Genomic DNA, 17,938 nt, shown 5'->3' on the forward strand with positions numbered 1-17,938 from the left:
ACTCTACTTACTCTATGTCCTTTCATACCAGGAAACCCAGGCATGCCAGCTGGACCTTTCATACCCTAAAAATAAGGAAGAGAAAAGATATTAAGGAACTTTCAAATAGAATCACAATGCAACAGTAAAATGTCTTCTATTTTTAAGTTTAATCCCATTTAATTATATGATCATTTTCAAGCTAAGATCATTGTGATTACTCCAACTAGTTCGTTAGAAACTGGACTTACTGGAGGTCCGGGCAACCCTCGCTCTCCAGGTCGCCCAGGTCTTCCTGATTCCCCCTAGATGGAGAAATAAAAAACACATAGATGCTTGTGTAAGAGTAAACACATTGTAGCCAATTAGCCAACTAATTACTTAGTTTTTTTTCTCCCCAAAGCCTCATGAAAGTGAAGCTAAGCCTATAGTTGTTAGGACAGCTTTCCTTGTAGAAGGAACGGGGAGGGCCTCTCCCATCTCCATATGAACTTGTGAATAATGCAGGCATTACTCTTCCTTGAAATAGTATGACTATCTCTCAATCCACTGAGAAAAATTTGCCATTGGAAATTAAATGGGAGAGGAAGAATGGCACAATATTGAAGGTGCTTTTAAGTTTCCGCATTCATAAAGTATTGATATCAATTTGTCCATTACAAGAGGCAGAGAGAAGATACTTGTTTCTCCTTCAGTTAAGTGATATATTCACTGGATGGGTCTTCTTGACACTGAAGAAGCACATGTAGGGGTTCTGTTAGTTTGGAATTCAAAAAATAATGTATATATAGCTATACAAATACTACATGTTCAAAAATTAATATGAGCTAAAATGTCATTAGGATAAGCCACAATTTTTTGAGTGAGGGCTTTCTGAGTTTAGTATACAATATATGCCACTTCCGATATTCCAACCTGAATTTTGACATATCCCCATTCAATCTTTAAAAACTTACATCTTTTCCAGCAGGACCAGATGGGCCTATAGCACCAGGGGGTCCTGGGGGACCCTGAAAATAAGGAAATAAAATACAAATATATCTGTAGGTTCTTCCGTTACAACATTTGATGGTATTATATTATGTGCTTTCCTCAAAGAAACCTCCTTTTAGAAAATACTCTCAACATTTTTCATTTTGAAAATGACACTTTGAGTTAATATTATGCCTATATTATATCAAGTTTTTACTCTTTAATGTATCCACGTTTTATATCACGTGTGTGTATTTATAAACCAATATGGACTTTTATATTTTGTAAGATATTGAATCTTTGATATCTAGGTATTTCCAAATATTTTGAAATATTAAACTAACTTCACCTCACTTGCTTGTTTATACAGCATGTTTTTTTGGAAGGCTCTATTAAATTATGTTTATTTCTGTTAAATTAAGTTTTAAAAATTATATGTCAGAAGAGTAGATAGGAAGATGAACTGACTGGCTACAGGAAAATTAAATCTATATTTAAGGGAAAGAAGATTTGCATCCACGCTAGGAGGTAAACTATTATGGTGGCTAATTAGCCAATAAATTCCTAGATTAAATAGCAAATGTCTCTAAGAAATCTAAACCATTAAATGAGTCCAAAAGATCTTTGAAACTAGTTCAACTATCATAAAAAAAATCAGTTATAACTTTAAAATTTGAGCTTAAATTTAACCTATACATTTTAGAACTTGTGATTATGTTTTAGAAAATGAAAGTGGTTTTTATATGTCAATTTCTTAAATATAGATATAATTGTTACTTACTGCAGGACCAGCTTGCCCAGGTTCACCAGGAGGACCTTGGTATCCTGGAGAACCCTAGTGGGTAGAATAATGTGCAAATATTTTAAAAGTAATGTAATATTCATATCAGGCATTTATATCATGAAGACAGTAGGAAATCAGGATTCATGAAGGCAGTGAGTGAATTTTATTCCAATTTATAAATACGGAAATAAAAAATGTGCAGATCAGAATAAAGCAAATTTATTCCATTCTATTCACTCCATTCCAATGAAATTGAATCTTTTTTGAACAGGGAGCCATATTACATGCACATTAAGCCTATGGCTTTGGATTCTGTATTTCTCTCTCTCTGTCCCTTTCCCACTTGTGCGTGCGCTCTCTCTCTCTCTCTCTCTCTCTCTCTCTCTCAAAACTAAATAAATAAATAAACTTAAAAAATATATAGTTCTCCTTCTGGCTTTGAAAAGCCCATGGCTTAATTTTACCAAGGTTTTAATTGATCATAGTTATTGGTAGAAAGGAATTACATATGAAAGCCCCACATCTTTGAAGAAATGATAGTTTTTGTTTGTGGTTTCTCTACTGAATTGTGATTATGCATGCTGGAATGGCGAAATTAGAGCAAGATCCATGTTACCTTGATTTATATAATATGCATGAAAAAAGAAAGCACCACCAATGGCTCTACTTACCGGGGCGCCGGGATGACCAGATGTACCAGGGGGACCAGGAGGGCCAGGGGGACCCTGGAATGTAAATTTGTAGAATAAATACAAAATAAATGCAGCTGAAATACACTTTATTCAGGCATCAAAGAAAAACCTCTGTTTAGAAATGACTACATTCAGAACAATGAGAATTTGGGCCAGCTGGGTAGCTCGGTCGGTTAAGCAACCGAATTCACCTCAGGTCATGATTTCACGGTTTGTGAGTTTGAGCTCCATGTTGGGCTCTGTGCTGACAGATCAGAGCCTGGAGCCTCTTTTGGATTCTGTGTCTCCTCCTCTCTCTCACTTCCCATGCTCATACTATGTCTCCACTGTCTCTCAATAATAAATAAAAACATTAAAAATATTTTAAAGCAATAAGAAAAGCATACCTTGTTATATGGTAACTATTCATGGATATGACTAATTTTATTAGGTATACAGTGAAGATATCACTAAAAGCATCACTCTAAGTGGAATTTCTACAGAATTATTAAAAATTATTGGTAAAATTATTAATAATCCCCCCAAAAGGAATTCAAAATCTGGAAAAATCCATGCAAAATGCTAAAAGAGTCCCTGTAATATTAGGATGAAACTGGTACTGGTGAAAGAAGCATTTTCTTTTATTTGCCTGCCAGCCCAACTCCCTGTAGAAAAATATTTATCTGCAAACTGCAAATCCAAGTTTCTAAAAATAATGATGTAAATCAACCCAGAAGTTCTTAACTACATCACTGAATTATGCTGACATGCAGGTCTAGATGTCCATATGAGAATCATCATACATGGAACAATGACACATTACAATAATAACCAATTGATTTATCATTGCTCAGAGTACAGATTAAACTAGAAAACCTTCAGTTTTGTAGCATGCTATTTCTAAATACTGACAATAAAGATACAAACATACAGGTTATAATTACATTTTCTCGTATAATTTCTTTTCTGGAACGTTAATAAAAAGTGTTTTCTTTTTAGTTTTTGGGTTGTTTTTAGTAAAAACTATGTATAGGATTAAAAATTAGGATTCATAATTTGATTTAAGCTGAGTAAGACCAGATATTTATATTGTTAATACAGTTCTCCATCTTGGGGCATCTGGGTGACTCAGTTGGTTAAGCGTACAATTTCGGCTCAGGTCATGATCTCATGATTTGTGAGTTCAAGCCCCACATTGGGCTTTCTGCTGTCACCTCAGAGCCTGGAGCTTACTTTGGATTCTGTGTCTCTCTCTCTCTCTCTCTCTTTCTCTCTCTGTCCCTCTCCCACTTGTGTTGTTTCTCTCTTTCTCCCTTTTTCAAAAATAGATAAATAAAAACTTAAAAAATATAGGCCTCCTTCTGGCTTTGAAAACAAAAGCAAAAAACCAAAAAAAAAAAAAAAATCACATCCCCCAAAACTTTAGAGATTTGTAAAGTTCTCTTTTTATAATTTATATCAATTTTAAGGGTCTTTCCAAAGTGGCCATTTGGATATATTCGTTAACATTTTGTCTTCTCTAGTTTTGGAAGTCACAGATGTGGTGTCTAATGATCTGGGGGGCAATTGTCTATAATCCTTAGAATCCAGTGTCATGTTTCATTTATATTTACACACCTGTTACTGGCAGGGAAGGCATAATTTTCCTCACGTTACTTTTCCTGACAACCTGTCCTACAGTAAGGATCATTTGCCCGGGACACCATGCATCATCTCAAGGTGCCCAGGTTTCAATGATTTTCTTCTATTAAAACCCCAGGTCATTTACATTCAAGGAAATCCTTTGAGTAAAATGCAAATAGCTACCAATTGTAATAGAAGAACTTAAAGATTTAATAAATTCTGGAAATATTTGTATTCGACTTTAGGGTTTTAGGTGAGGCAGATTGTAGTACTGGACAATTTCTCACTCAGATTATCATCTAGAAGGGAGCAGTTAATTGATGAAAGCTCATAAAAAGAAGATTCTGAATAACTTAGGGAGAAAAAGGGGAAATTAAATTGCAAAATAACAAAATTTGGTTAAAAGTAGGGAATATATGAGTGTGAGACCTAACCATGAAGGCAGATGGGCCCCTGGTAGGGGTGTTTCTGTAAAGAAGGAAGGGGTGACAAAACAGGCATGAGACGAAAGGGGGTGAGGAAAAAATGATTTCGGATAGAAGGATCATGAGAATCCTACCGTGTGTATTCCCAGCCTTAATGGAAAATAAGCTATTTTGTACAAGTATGCAGTAATACTGTATTACTAGAAAAACAACCACTCAAGAATGAACAGACTGGAAGCTAAATAAAGCTCTAAAATGCTGAGAAACATTTGTTCATACCGCTGGCCCGGGGTAGCCTGTAAGTCCTCCTCCTACTACTCCGGACTTGACGTCATATGATTCAAACTGAGGAGAATAGTTCTGCAGCAAAGAGAACAGATAGATATGATCATTTTGATATGCAGATCATAGTCCCTTCCAAAAGCATTTAGAAGAGGTGCATGTAACATCTATGATTCACTGCTAAAAAGTTTCTGCATGTCAGAGTATGTGATCTGTCTGTAGCTTCGGAGAGTAGCTACCCTACAGAAATACTTCCTTATGAGATGCACAGATCTTTCAACTAAGTCTATGCAATGTTAATCTCAAATAATTTGTTCCTATATGATCTCACTCAAATTATTATTTCTAAGTTATGTCCGCAGCATTAGAAATATAAGATCATATACTATTTGATCATATACTACTTGAAAGAGCCTTGAGATCATATAGTCTGATCTTCTCATTTTGAGCAGAAAAAATGAAGAGGTCAAATTACATTACCAACATTTAATGATGCAAGTAAAATTTGTGTCCCCTGGCTTCTGGTTTACATGCCTATCAAATTACCTCCTCCCAAAGTAAACATCCCCATAGAAAATAGGCACAAGAATATGAGAAAAGTTCATTTGCTTATTGGATTTCTTTGCAGATTATTTTGTTTTGAATTTCAGGAATACAAATGAGTTATGTCTGGTACCAGGATAAGAATAAGTTAGATGATATGCTTTGCTTTCTGTTGAATTGAATTTTGAACAGCATTTTTTTTTTTACACTCAGAGTGATTTGTGCATATGTGGTTTCTTATTCTCCTAACCCCATGTAGCAGACATTTTATCTTATTTATTTGTTTTGGTTAGCTGCTTTACATGCAGAGTTAGTTGGTTACCATGTTTTTTAGGAGGAGCAGGATGTGCTCTGAAGGCTTGGCAAGAGTAGCTACATAGGCTTGAATAATCCTGTTGACTTGAAGTCAACAAGGAGTGTTAGCAGCTCTTCAGCTGCTTTTTGTCCAGACTTTCAGAGGCTTCACCATTAAGGTTATGAATAGAATAAGGCACAGTTGCAGCAATTCCTGAATACTCCAGGTTAATTATTTGGGAAGTTAATGGTTCATTTCACCACCATAGTGATATATTTTATGCCTGCTGAGAAGTTGGGAAATTTTGCTGAGATAATAGTAGCAGCACTGACATTTTGAGAAAAAGTGAAATCTATAAAGCACTTAAATTACTGCTCCTCACTTAGAATCACTAAATAAGAATTTGTTAAATACATAAAGTCAGAGAATAGATGTAAGGAATCCACAAAAGTGAGATGTAACATAGGCTAAAGAAAACGAAGTAGGTAGTTTTAAAGGGGGTGGGGAGGATGTTTTTGTCCAGGAATTTATTACCTGAGGACCAGTAGGGCATGATTCACAGATTCCAGGGGGGCCGGGAGAACCAGGGGAACCTGGCTGTCCTGGAATACCAGGATCACCATTTCTCCCAGGAATACCAGGAGGGCCCTAAAAGAATCAGAGACAAAAATTCATAAAACAGTGTAAAATCCTAGTGATTCAGAATCATTACCGAATTGGAGCTTCTCTGCCCTGTAAGATGAGGAATCAATATATGTGATATATATTTTCTCGAGAATTCATACACTTTTATCGAAATCACGTGAATAATTTCAGTGGGATTTATTGTATTGTATATTGACCTATATTTTACTTCTCAAATTGATATTGGAAGTGAAGATATTATTAAAGTTTGGGAAATTTAAATATTCACATGTACAATTATGGATTCTCAGTTTGAGTTCTTTTGTGTCATTATTTAAATATATAGTAGTAAAAGAAGTATCTGAATGATGAAAACTCAAATATGAAAAGGCTGTTGGAAGAAGGAAAAAAGCAAACTACTAAAGGAACTCAGTTCAACCCACTGAAGAATGTTTACTTACTGGATCTCCCTTAGGGCCTTGAGGTCCATGACCATTAGGAGGGCGAGAAGGCTAATAAATGGAAAAGGTACAGATTAAATAAGACATAAGAACATCTTTCCCATGAAGTGTGTCCCAATTTGCATATTTATTTCTTATCCCAAATCATAGCCAATCCCTAGTTTTAAGCCAGAATGTTCACCTTTTACTTGCAATACCAACACGATTGTTTGGCAGACATTACTTTCTTTTCCTTTCAGGCTTCTATGATATAGGAACTATTCATGTGTTACAACATGACTCTTGAAGATGTACAGATTTTTTGTAAACTCACAGCTGCTGGAGGCTGTGGACAAACTGCACAACATTCTCCAAACGGGATCTCTGGGTTGGGACAGTCTAATTCTTGTTCGTCACATATTATGTCATCGCAGAGAACGGATCCTGAGTCACAGACGCATATTTGGCAAGGTTCTGGCTTCCAGACATCCCTATCCGCATAGGACTGACCAAGGTGGGAACATCCTCCATCAACAGCTGGAAAATAAGTTAGATAGGGTGTGAGGTTATCTTATGTTTTGGTGAAATAGGATTTTTGTCACGCTATCACGATTTTCCAATAACCAAAGTGGAGCTAGTTTGAAACAAAAAATGTCTTCCTTTTAGTAAACTAACTTGTATGTTCTTATAAGCATGCTTTTGCCAAAAAAAAAAAAAAAGAATCCACACATTAAATTACCAAGCACATCACATTCTCTCCTCAGAATTTGCTAACTGGTAAGAGATTGCTTAAAATACGAAATCTGTTGATAAACTTCAAAATGGCACGTCATAGTGAATTTTCCTTAAGGCCAGTAAATGTTTTAATTTAAATTATAGTAAGAATTTAATACCAACCACTTAAGCGTGTATTGATTCATTGTGTAATTGAAAACAAGCCTTTCTAGCCATCACCATCCTTTGCTTTAACAGTAGATAAGAGTATTAAACTATAATGATGATTTTGTCACTAACTCTGAAAACTTTCTGGATATTATTAAGCTAATTAAGAAATTCAGTGGAAAACAGATACTCCTGGTTGCATAAAACTCTTCCAAATTCTTGAGAAAGCATTAGCCATGCTTATTGTACGTATGCAGAATATCATTCTGCTCCATTGGGCATTAGTAGGTGAACGTGATATGACATAATATATGGTATGTCCTGTATAGATGTAAAAGGATTTCCAAATCACTAAAAATAAATAGTGTTTTTTTAAAAATAAATATGGGCAAGGGATAAGTAAAAATAAAAAGGAAATATATGAATCATGACCATGTGCATTTGTGACTTAAAATGGTCAAAAATTTGCTTCAACCAAAGTTTTAAACTTCTTTCCTAATTATATGTAAGGTACCCACATTTCAGCAGCCATTAACAATGAATCAGCTCAGGGATTGCCAAAACAAAACCTGCACTCAATTCTTAGAGCATTAGCTGTGGATTGTGGTTAAATACAACTTTAGTTCTTGAGGATTACTATGATAGCTTGCCAGTACTTGAGTAAATAAGTAAGAAGTTTCTAAACATCTGCAAAAATTTTTACAAACAACAAATGATGTACTGTTCAGGATTTATATTTTTGGGAAACAGTGGAATTTTATTTTCTAAGAGCCAAGATCTTTAAAATGTCTGCTGAAAGAGGCCTGCTCGGGAGGAAGCAAGTGGTTTAACAACCATATTTTTGCTGCCTTGTGGCCAAGATGTCTTTGAGGGGGTCCTGAAGTTTTTCCATCTGGATATTGCCTACAACCATGAAGATCACCTTGATAAGGTCCCATTTCTACATACTCTCATATCTGAAGTAATAATGATTTAAGTTCATGCTAAATACTTTCGGCTCAAAGGTTTTGCCAGTTTAGCAAAAGTTCACACACAAAAAGGTATTTGCAGAACCTATAGATTCTACAGCATACTGAAATTGCCTCCATTCCTCCTTTCCATTTTTGTGTACAGATACAACCTTCATGATCTAGCGCAATATTCTTGATCAATTTAGGAAGTGTAAAATCTGTTCTCACTGTGTTACAATTATCCAGTGTGGTCTACAACTAATAAAAGAAAGTTTGTTTGTTTAATTGCAATTTTAAGAAGGCAAGAATCTGTTTATTTAAAAAAGTTCTTCTAGTTCTTCCTCCATGTTTGAAGCAGATAAATGAGAATTTTGGAAACAAATATCATCCAAGACTTTGGAGGAGCATTCTTTTCTACTGAGTGAGCCTAAAAGCTGAATGCCAAAATGCTTACCTAATGCAAATGAAGTAGGTCTATTTAAATGGTGTTATGAAAGACATGCTTAAGAAAAGCATAATTTTTTTCATATTATTATGAACAAAAATAATAAGAGAGGGTAGAGGCATCAAATTCATTTTTCTCTAAGTGGAACTGATATTTTATATTTAGGACCTAAGTACACTGTTTTTCACAAAAAGTCTGAATGTTTTAATGAGATGGAAGATTGTTTAGTAAAATTTCATGAAACACATTCTTCAGTTTTAGCATTGGCTTCATTCTTAAAATGAATCATTTTAAAACTTTCTCTAAATTAACATTACATGTCACATTCCCAAAGATTAGTTTTAGCTCAAGATTTCCCCATTCATAATGTGGATTTCAGGCTCCCCAGCCTTCTCGAAAATACCACTGGTGCACAGCATGTTGACTACAGGTAATAATAGTGTATTGTATACTCAAAACTTGCTAAGAGAGATTTTAAGTGTTTACACACACCCCCACCCACAAAAGGAACCTATGCGGGGTGACTATTAGCTAACTCATTTGTGGTAATTTTTCACAGTGTATGTTTTTATCAAATCATCATGTTGTACACTTTAAAAACATAACAATTTTATTTGTCAGTAATACTTCAGTAAAGCTAAGGAGAGGAAAAAAAGGAAAAAAAAACCTACTAGTTTATACTAATGATTCTTTCAGGTCTTTGTCTCTGGATCAGGAATATCTTTCTACATTAACACAGGACCTATGTTACAAAACTTAGATATTGAATACTAATGATTTATGAAAAACAAATGATAGTAACAGTTAAAGTAAGAGTCAAGCATCTCATATAGTAAATATCTTTTCTTAAGTTCTTAATCTGCCCTAAAATTAACATAAAGTTTCCTTGTATATTCATCTTCCTGTGTCTATGTCTCATTCAAAGAATCATCACATCACTAAAATAGTGTTTTCCATTTGCTCAGTAAACTATTAAGGAAGCACAATCTTTGACTCTTTAAAATTGTAGAAATGAATTTGCTAGAATTGGGTTAAACCCAATGTTATCTAAATGAAAATGACTACTTCGCCTCTTGTTTCCAAATCTTATTATTAACCATGTGTATTATGCTTTTAAAAACACAGAGGTCTCAATATAAAGGCTGAGTTACCTTAGTGTACATCTCTGTTTTCATAAGTGATATTGTTCTAAGGATAAAGAAGAAAGTTGGGATGTTTGAAAAATAAGAATTAATGCAGTTTGTTTATTGCCATACTTATTTCACATGTTTAAAAGAAATGTGGCTCTCCTGAAGTCAGTTTCCATAGAAACGTGCTTGGAAGTCAGACTTTTCTCTGTTGCTCTATCTCAGTCACCTTTGTTGAAAGAATGGAGACTTTCATGCAGTTTCCTCTAATTTCTTGTTTTGTGCAAGAAGCTAAACCTCTTACACAGATGTCTCAGGGCCCTCTGGTTTAGTACCTCTGTCTAATAGTGTGTGGGAAAAGCATGGGAGAGTCAGGAGAAAGAATGTTTTGTTTTCAAGAGGAATAAAATATTCTAGTTTGTCACTTGTAGCATTTAGAAAATGGGATTAAGAAATTCAAAATGGTAAATCAAAGACAAATAATCTCATTTTTCTATTGGACAAGTAATAGATTTTCCAATTACTTCCTTTACTGTTATTGCTTAAACTAAGTCTCCCTGTTCCAATATGTAATTAATTTTAAACTCCACCTCTCACGTCATTTGATGTTTTTGTTCCTTATTACAAAACACAGTCCTCAAATTTATTTGTGGCCACACACACAATGCATTAGACTAAATCATCTCCTTATTGGCATCAAAATTATAAAACAAAATGAAGTTAGTAAATGACATAATCCACTCTTAGCTTCTTTTATTGCTTAGCTGTGTTTCAAAACTCCAGAGAAAGAAAACCAAGTAACATAATCTAGTATTTTTAGATATGCATAACACTTTCCTTTTTATTGTTTTTGTTTCCATTCTTTAAATGTTAATTTATGCTGATTTGCTAAAGTTTTATTGTTGTGACTAAAAAATAATGTAAATTATGTTTGTCTTAATTCCATTTTTGGAGTAAAAGTAATATGTCCCAAAGCATCCAATCAAATTGTTAATTTAGCCTGAATGATAGGTTTCTTTTTTTTTTTTTTTTTTTCCTCTTCTCTTCTTACTGAATTCTTTTCTGGGAAAAGGTGTTCTTTAATCTGAAAATTAAAAATAACAGATGTGATATGCAAATTATCATAACATTCTTTCCCTGTTATTTGAGAAAGTTGAATATTTGTAAGTATGAATATGTAGACTTTATATAGTTCCCAACTGAAATATGTTTTGCTTTTAAATGATACTTTTTGGAAAACATACATTTTTATTAAATATATTTCTGCTGCTTATATCTACCAGAGCATTTTAAAATATGTTAGATGAGTTAACAAAAAGAAATTCAAGGAAATATCTATACATCCTATCTAGGTGGATAACTTCAATTTCACAATGTTTTACATGGCCAAGGTGGATCCTGATTATTCTTGTCCCCACCAGAAAAACCACAAAACAAAAAGCTTAATGAATCATCATTTCTAGATGTTTCCTTGTTTTATTCTTTATAGATATATGATTTTTATGTCTCCCATTAGTAATTTCCTTTAAGGTGATTAACATTTTGTCCTGTGAAAAATAAAAATAATTAGAGTGTTAGAATTCAAAGCATCTGACAATCAGCAATGGCATTATAATATAAACTGATTAGTAAATTATAGCAAGACTGAAGAAAATATATTCTACTTATTTTATTAAAATTGGCAAACATTTTCAAATTTTACATCTCATCACCAAGATTTTACATCTTACTTTCCTTATCACTAAGCCACTAAGTGCTTTAATTCCCTATGGTAATTTTATTTTGCGCTGCCAGTAAAACTAATACTAGGCAGAGCTGGTATAATTGCCTATGTGGTAGGCACTGTTCTGAATGCTTTGAACATCTGTTTCACTTAATCTTCCCAAAGGCCCTGTGGTGAGTGCTGTCATAATCTTCATTTTAAAGCTGAGTGATCTGAGACACAGAGAAGTTTAGTAATTTTACCAAGGTTACGTGGTAGAAGCAAAGCTAAGAGTTGAACCTGGGAAAGTTATCTCTAAATTTGATACTCTTAACTCCTATATTGTATTCTCTTCCTGCAGTTTCAAGGGCAACTTCAAAACCTTATCCCATTATGATTTCTAAGCCCTGCAAGCTTAAAATCAGAGTTAAACATGACAGTGGGTTGTTTTCTTTTCTTTTTTTAAGGGATAACATTCTTCTCCAGAATATTTTTCTATCTGGTTTCAAAACAAGAAGATAGCATCTGGAGTTCAATTCTGTTGTTTATTTTCTCCTGACCTTATGAAACAGAGATATATGTCTCCAAGGCTCCCCTAATGGGATACAGACCCCCAACATGATTAACGTGTGACTGGGAAGCCCAGCATACATTTTACAGTATACAGAGAAGGCTGATTCTCACAGCAACAGGACAAACAGATAAGGTTTAGGTATCCAGTGTGAAAAACGAAAACAAAAACCCCCAAAACATAATTAGGGTGTCTCACCAAGATACTGATTCTGAAAATCTATTTTTCTAAATATTTCATATTGATCAACTCCTAACTTCATTAGAGCTTCCCTTCTAAGTTTGAACATTATGAACATACTCTGCAGCTCCAAAGAGTGTTACTCTGATTTTAATTCCCTTGAGAAACATGTTCACTTTTGTCATCCTCCACACTAAATATGATAGAAAGCATAGGTTCAGGAAAATAAATGCCATTTCACTGTAACAGGAATTTCTCACTGCAAGTTTTCAAAGCAAATTTAACTTTTAATAGGTTCTGGATCCTTTGTCTTTGATTTTTAGATCTTTTGGGCATTTTAACTTGGGCCCTCTTCTTTGAACTTTTCATTTTGTTCATTAATTTACATTTTAAATGGCAGTCCTTGACCCCAGTCATGGAAAATACAAGGGTTTTATTAGTTAATCTGAAAGGAATTCACTTCTGCTGTGTTTTCATTAGACACAGACAGACATTCTAGTGGTTCATGTAACTCCTCAAGCTGCAGTTAACAAATGATTTGTGTAAGAGTAGCTATCTCATTTTTTCCGTTGTCATTTTGATATGAAACAGGCAAAGTTCCCCCTTTGACAATGCTGGATTTTTTTGCACTACACCTCTTCTCCTTCTTCTTCTTCTTCTTCTTTTTTTTTTGAGTGTGGAAAACAATGGAACTGAGCTTTTTTCCAGGGAAAACTGTTTTACAAGAAACAGTACACTGAGACATTTCCAGAAAGTTATTGCAGACCTGGAAACTTTACAAATGTTCTTCATGTCCAGCAAAGGCAATAACATCTTTCATCTTTAAAACTTTAACTCTTAAGCAATCCACTTTAATGACTTCAAGGCGGTGATATCATTTGATGTTACAAAATAAAAGACTGGGCTACAAAACCTCTGGAAGTTTGCACCAGAGTCATCTGCAATGAAAACCATGAGGTTTCAGTAGATGGCACTCTTCTCTGAGTGACCACTCAAGGTCTGGCAAGTGACTCTGTAGGTAGAAAACAGAGGCTTTTCTCTTACTTGATTCTACTCCTGGAAAACTCACAGCCAACCATTCTTAACCTTTTAATATAAGCCTGGAGATAAGATATCAATCCCAGGAAACTGAATTAGTCAAAAGGCACATTATCCCAGTCTTTCCTTCTTTCCCAGAAATGTTTCAGTGACTTTACTCTTTCCACTTATGATAGTGAGATGTTTAATTCCAGAATTTAATCAGAAGATCTAATTACCTATGTGTCTTTAGATCATCTGATGTTGAATACTCTGTGGATGGTAAAAAATGCAAGGTGTCATGAATGAAAAACACAAAACTTTGTATCGATACTTTATTTACTTAAAATGTTTATGAGTACAGAACTGAAGATAATTTCTGGTTAAATCGTAACTGAGACTTCTGTTTCTCTTGTTTAAAAATAGATTTACCATTTCAAAGTAGAGTGTTAAGCAGAGAAAAATCTAACTTTTTTCCCCTTTAGAATTTAGAAATGCATTCGTTCATATATTTTCTAGGATAGTATGCAATTTTTTAGTATTCCCTTTCAACGACAAAGTTACAAGAATGAGCAAAGTCAGATACTCTAGATTTAATGTATGTTCTGTGTTCTCTAATTGCCTAACATTTAACAGATTTTGGTTCTTGTCTTAACCCTGTCATTTCCTGGTTGTAGAATCTCAACGAACGCACTAAACCCATGTAGGATTACTGACTCTGAAATACATGAGTGATAATGCATTCTCTCCTCTTGAAGGAGAATTGTTTCTCATGATGTTACGCCATATTTTCTTCATTAGATAGGTTTAATTTGGGGGGCAACACAAACCAGAAAAATTGATTGCTACTTGATGGGTTACAAACTCTCTCCTTAAGCATAATGGAAAATACTCTCATAACCTGTAATGGGGAACTGATTCTCTTAAATCCATTTATTTTGTAATCCTAAAACAATTATAGTCCCACAGTTCATTATTACAGTGGAATTGTCATGGTAGCAAAATATAAGCTATTTCATTAGAACATTTTTAATTAAAATAAAGTTTATCTCCTTACCCTAATGAAGCATTATTACTTAATAATATCTATTATTTCAAAATGTGGAATTTTGAAAATGGCCATAACATTCTAACTCATTTCCAGTCTTTGAATATTGCTACCATGTGTTTGTATGCGTGTTTGGCAGTATTTTATCAGTAATACACTTACTTCCTTAGGAAAGTAATGTTTCATATTTAAAATTCACACATGTAATGTTTTTAAATCTCATTCTAAAATATGGAATCCAGCTGGGTAACATTTATGTTGGCATTGGTCGTGTAAATGGTAACACTGTCAGCCGCTAGGTGGCGAGTCTTTGAGCTTAAAATTTGGCATCTTTATAAACTACAGGAAATATAAAACAGACCACATTTCTCCATTGGTGGAATAAAATACATGAATTAAATAGAACTTTATAAATTTGTCAAAGGACCAAAATTCTTTGGTAGGGACGTGTTTTATGCTCCAGAAAACTTGTGTGAGTAGACTAGAAGTTAGTATTCTTCAGCGTTGGGCTATTTCTCTTTGAGATTCTCAGGACAGATATAAGAAACCCATATCCCAGAACTATATTTTACTATTCTCAGTATGCTGTATACTCAGCCGCCTTCTGTAACCTCCGCAAAGCTAATCCACCAGCAGAATTTTCTTGTTAAATTTATAGGGAACACAAGAAGTACTTACTATCTTAAAATACTTAAACTTTTTCTCATGACAAACAAAAATCATTAGCTGACCAAAGTCCCTCTCAACTTTTGAGCTCAAAAGCACACAAATGTAATGGCAAAATTTCATAACAATTGGTTATTTGCTGTAGCTAAAGAGAAACGGAAAAATTAAAAGAAATTGTGTGATGTAGAGATAATGAAGGTATTAAACACTTTTTTCCCCCTCTAAAGTTGGATGGAGTAGTAAAACAGACATGGTGCTAATAAAAGATTGTCATCACTTTGCATCAACTGCAAACATTTTGTCAATCTTTTGAACGAAACACCAAAAGTTTGTAGTCTTTCCAATAAATGGCAACAACTCTGTGATTCTCCACCCCCTCCCCCTCCCCGCCGGGAAATCAGGAGAACTTAAGAGTTTTAAAAGAGGTAAATGTCTTTATTGAGCTGGGGATGTGGTAGGCATTTGGTACACTTGCCAAGGACTAAGAGCTGTAACAGGTTCTGGGAAGGACAAAATGGGAAGAGGAAGGAGAGAAGAGTGAAAAAGGAAGGAAGATTAAGAGTCCTAGGGAAAGAAAGTGGGAGGAGGCAAGAGGAAAGAAGAAAGAAAAGAGACGGAGGCGCAGGGAGGACACATGGGGACCAGGGAGGGCGTGGTCAAGGAAGAGAAGCAGGAAACATGAGGAAACATGGGCTTGCCTAGGAAGGGGAGGCTGGTGACCAGTGAAGGAATGAAAAGGGGGAGGAGGTTCAAAAGAGCCAACTGGGTGGGGAGATAAAGGAGGGGATGGAAAGGGAAAAGAGGAATAAAGGGGAGAGGAAATGAGAGGAGCAAGCAATATCGATGTTTCTTTTCTTTGGTGGCCACAGGCTGATCACAAATGAAGAGATGTCATTCCGTGTACCCTCGGCCCCCTCCCCCACTTATATATGACTTTCAAGGACATCAAAGATTTGAAATTCAACACAAAAACTCTTTTCAGACACATGTTTGCAAACATTAGATTGATATGGAAATCTTTCTGATTATGTGCAAATAGAAATTGATGTGCAATGATTTCTTCTGACATCTTTAAATTTAGCAATTAAGTATTTATGTCTGTGAAAGTTTGTATCCCAGCGCACCCACCATTTTCATGACTATGAGAAACATATGAATTGAAAGAAATATTTTCACATAATCAAATAATGAAAACAAATGTGGTTTGGGGGAAATTAGAGCAGGAAAACCAATGTTTGCAGTTATTAGAAAATACATCAACTTTTTGAAGTCAAACAGCACCAGTATCTTTTTACCTTGTTTGCAGAAAAGTCAAATATTCCTGTTGAAAACACTTTTTTGAAAACATTTTTTAAATATTATCCTCATTAATGCAAATGCAGTTAAAATATAGGATGTGTGGAAAACACTAGATCCTTAGCAATAAGTTATTAGAAAACATGTATGAATCAGCCATGTAAGTGCTTGAAACAGAATAAATATAGGAGTGATGAAACATTTTTAGCAGTTTGAATCCATTTAAAGAACACTGAAGATACTTGCTTGTTGCCATTTTATAGAAATCTATTCAATAACAATAATAGTGTCTATTTTCCTTTAGATTATTCTTAATGCATGCTGTCTTTAAAATGTACTATCTTATTGAGAAAACAATGCTCGGTATTCTATCCTTACAAAGAATCCAGCATACAAAAGAGTGTAAAAGTGTTACAAGAGACCAATAACTTCCAGACTGCCTAAGGAAGCATTCCAAGATGTTAACAATCCAGAAGGGGAACTTTTTTTTAAGCCATTTAAAAAGTTTCCAGTGCCGCTGACATGAAAATGAGTTAGGACAAGAACATCTTTATCTTAGACAGCCAGAAAACTTTTAAATACAAAAATGACAACATTCTTTCTAAGCAAGTGTAAAAAGCACCATCACGGTCAGTTTTACGTTCCCAGTTGGGAGCTTACAGATGCAATTCGCTTCTCAGAGACTAATTTCCCCCTTATACCTATTTGTAAGGAGAAGTAAAAACAAAAACCCCATAAAGTTTCTTGAAAGCGGTACCTACTCACCTTCTTGTTGTGCCAAAATAACAGTGGGATGAAGCAGAGCAAGAAGTAACCAGGTCCCCTTTTGCACAAAGCTCATCATGTCTAAATATCAGACATGAGACTCTTTGTGCAAAAAGGAGAAAAGAAAAGCAGTTCAAAGTAGCACCATCAGATGTTCCCTGCCCTTCAGCACCGGGCCCGTCATAAAACTCAGCCACTGAGATTCCTTTGCTTTGGCCTTAAATAGGAAAAAGTTTGGCTTCCCTCACTTTCCAGCCCCTTTCTGAAATATGAGAGCAGCACCCATCCCCTAGCAGTAAAAGAAGTGATTAATATGTCTTTTTCCCCTTATAGAAGACACAACCCACAAAGTAAGAAAAAGAATACATCTGGAGTTTGTGTGCATCAGTTTGTGTACAAGTTTGCTACATATTTTATTCATATACATACATGTTTATATAACTTAAAGAATATATGCCCAAATGCTCTGCCCTGTGTTTTGATGAAAGAATTAAATGTATATATTTTTCATTTAGCCTGACAATTAACAACTGCTTGACAACATTAACAACTGCTTGATTTGGAGAAATTGCCTGATGCCCTTTTCTTGGGCATGGTTAATTTGCAAATCTTATCTTCCTAGAACTTTTTTATATTGGGATTTTGCCAGAA

At 34.6% G+C, this 17,938-nt stretch overlaps 1 protein-coding gene across 1 annotated transcript in view; it reads right to left on the reverse strand.

The window, feature by feature from the left end:
• Positions 1-17,489, reverse strand: part of COL3A1 (collagen type III alpha 1 chain) — a 40,436-nt gene extending 22,947 nt beyond the window's left edge. Inside the window, exons 1-10 of the mRNA XM_039246568.1 lie at positions 17,288-17,489; positions 6,973-7,175; positions 6,660-6,710; positions 6,109-6,222; positions 4,734-4,814; positions 2,407-2,460; positions 1,733-1,786; positions 936-989; positions 231-284; positions 12-65 (exon numbers count right to left, since the gene is read on the reverse strand). Of these exons, the coding sequence (XP_039102499.1) occupies positions 12-65; positions 231-284; positions 936-989; positions 1,733-1,786; positions 2,407-2,460; positions 4,734-4,814; positions 6,109-6,222; positions 6,660-6,710; positions 6,973-7,175; positions 17,288-17,366 (798 nt within the window). The 5' untranslated portion in view covers positions 17,367-17,489. The remainder of the gene's footprint in view (positions 1-11; positions 66-230; positions 285-935; positions 990-1,732; positions 1,787-2,406; positions 2,461-4,733; positions 4,815-6,108; positions 6,223-6,659; positions 6,711-6,972; positions 7,176-17,287) is intronic.
• Positions 17,490-17,938: the final 449 nt, after the last annotated feature.

The sequence above is a fragment of the Hyaena hyaena genome, unplaced genomic scaffold, assembly GCF_003009895.1.
Source record: "Hyaena hyaena isolate Hyena2069 unplaced genomic scaffold, ASM300989v1 scaffold_283, whole genome shotgun sequence".
NCBI lineage: Eukaryota > Metazoa > Chordata > Mammalia > Carnivora > Hyaenidae > Hyaena > Hyaena hyaena.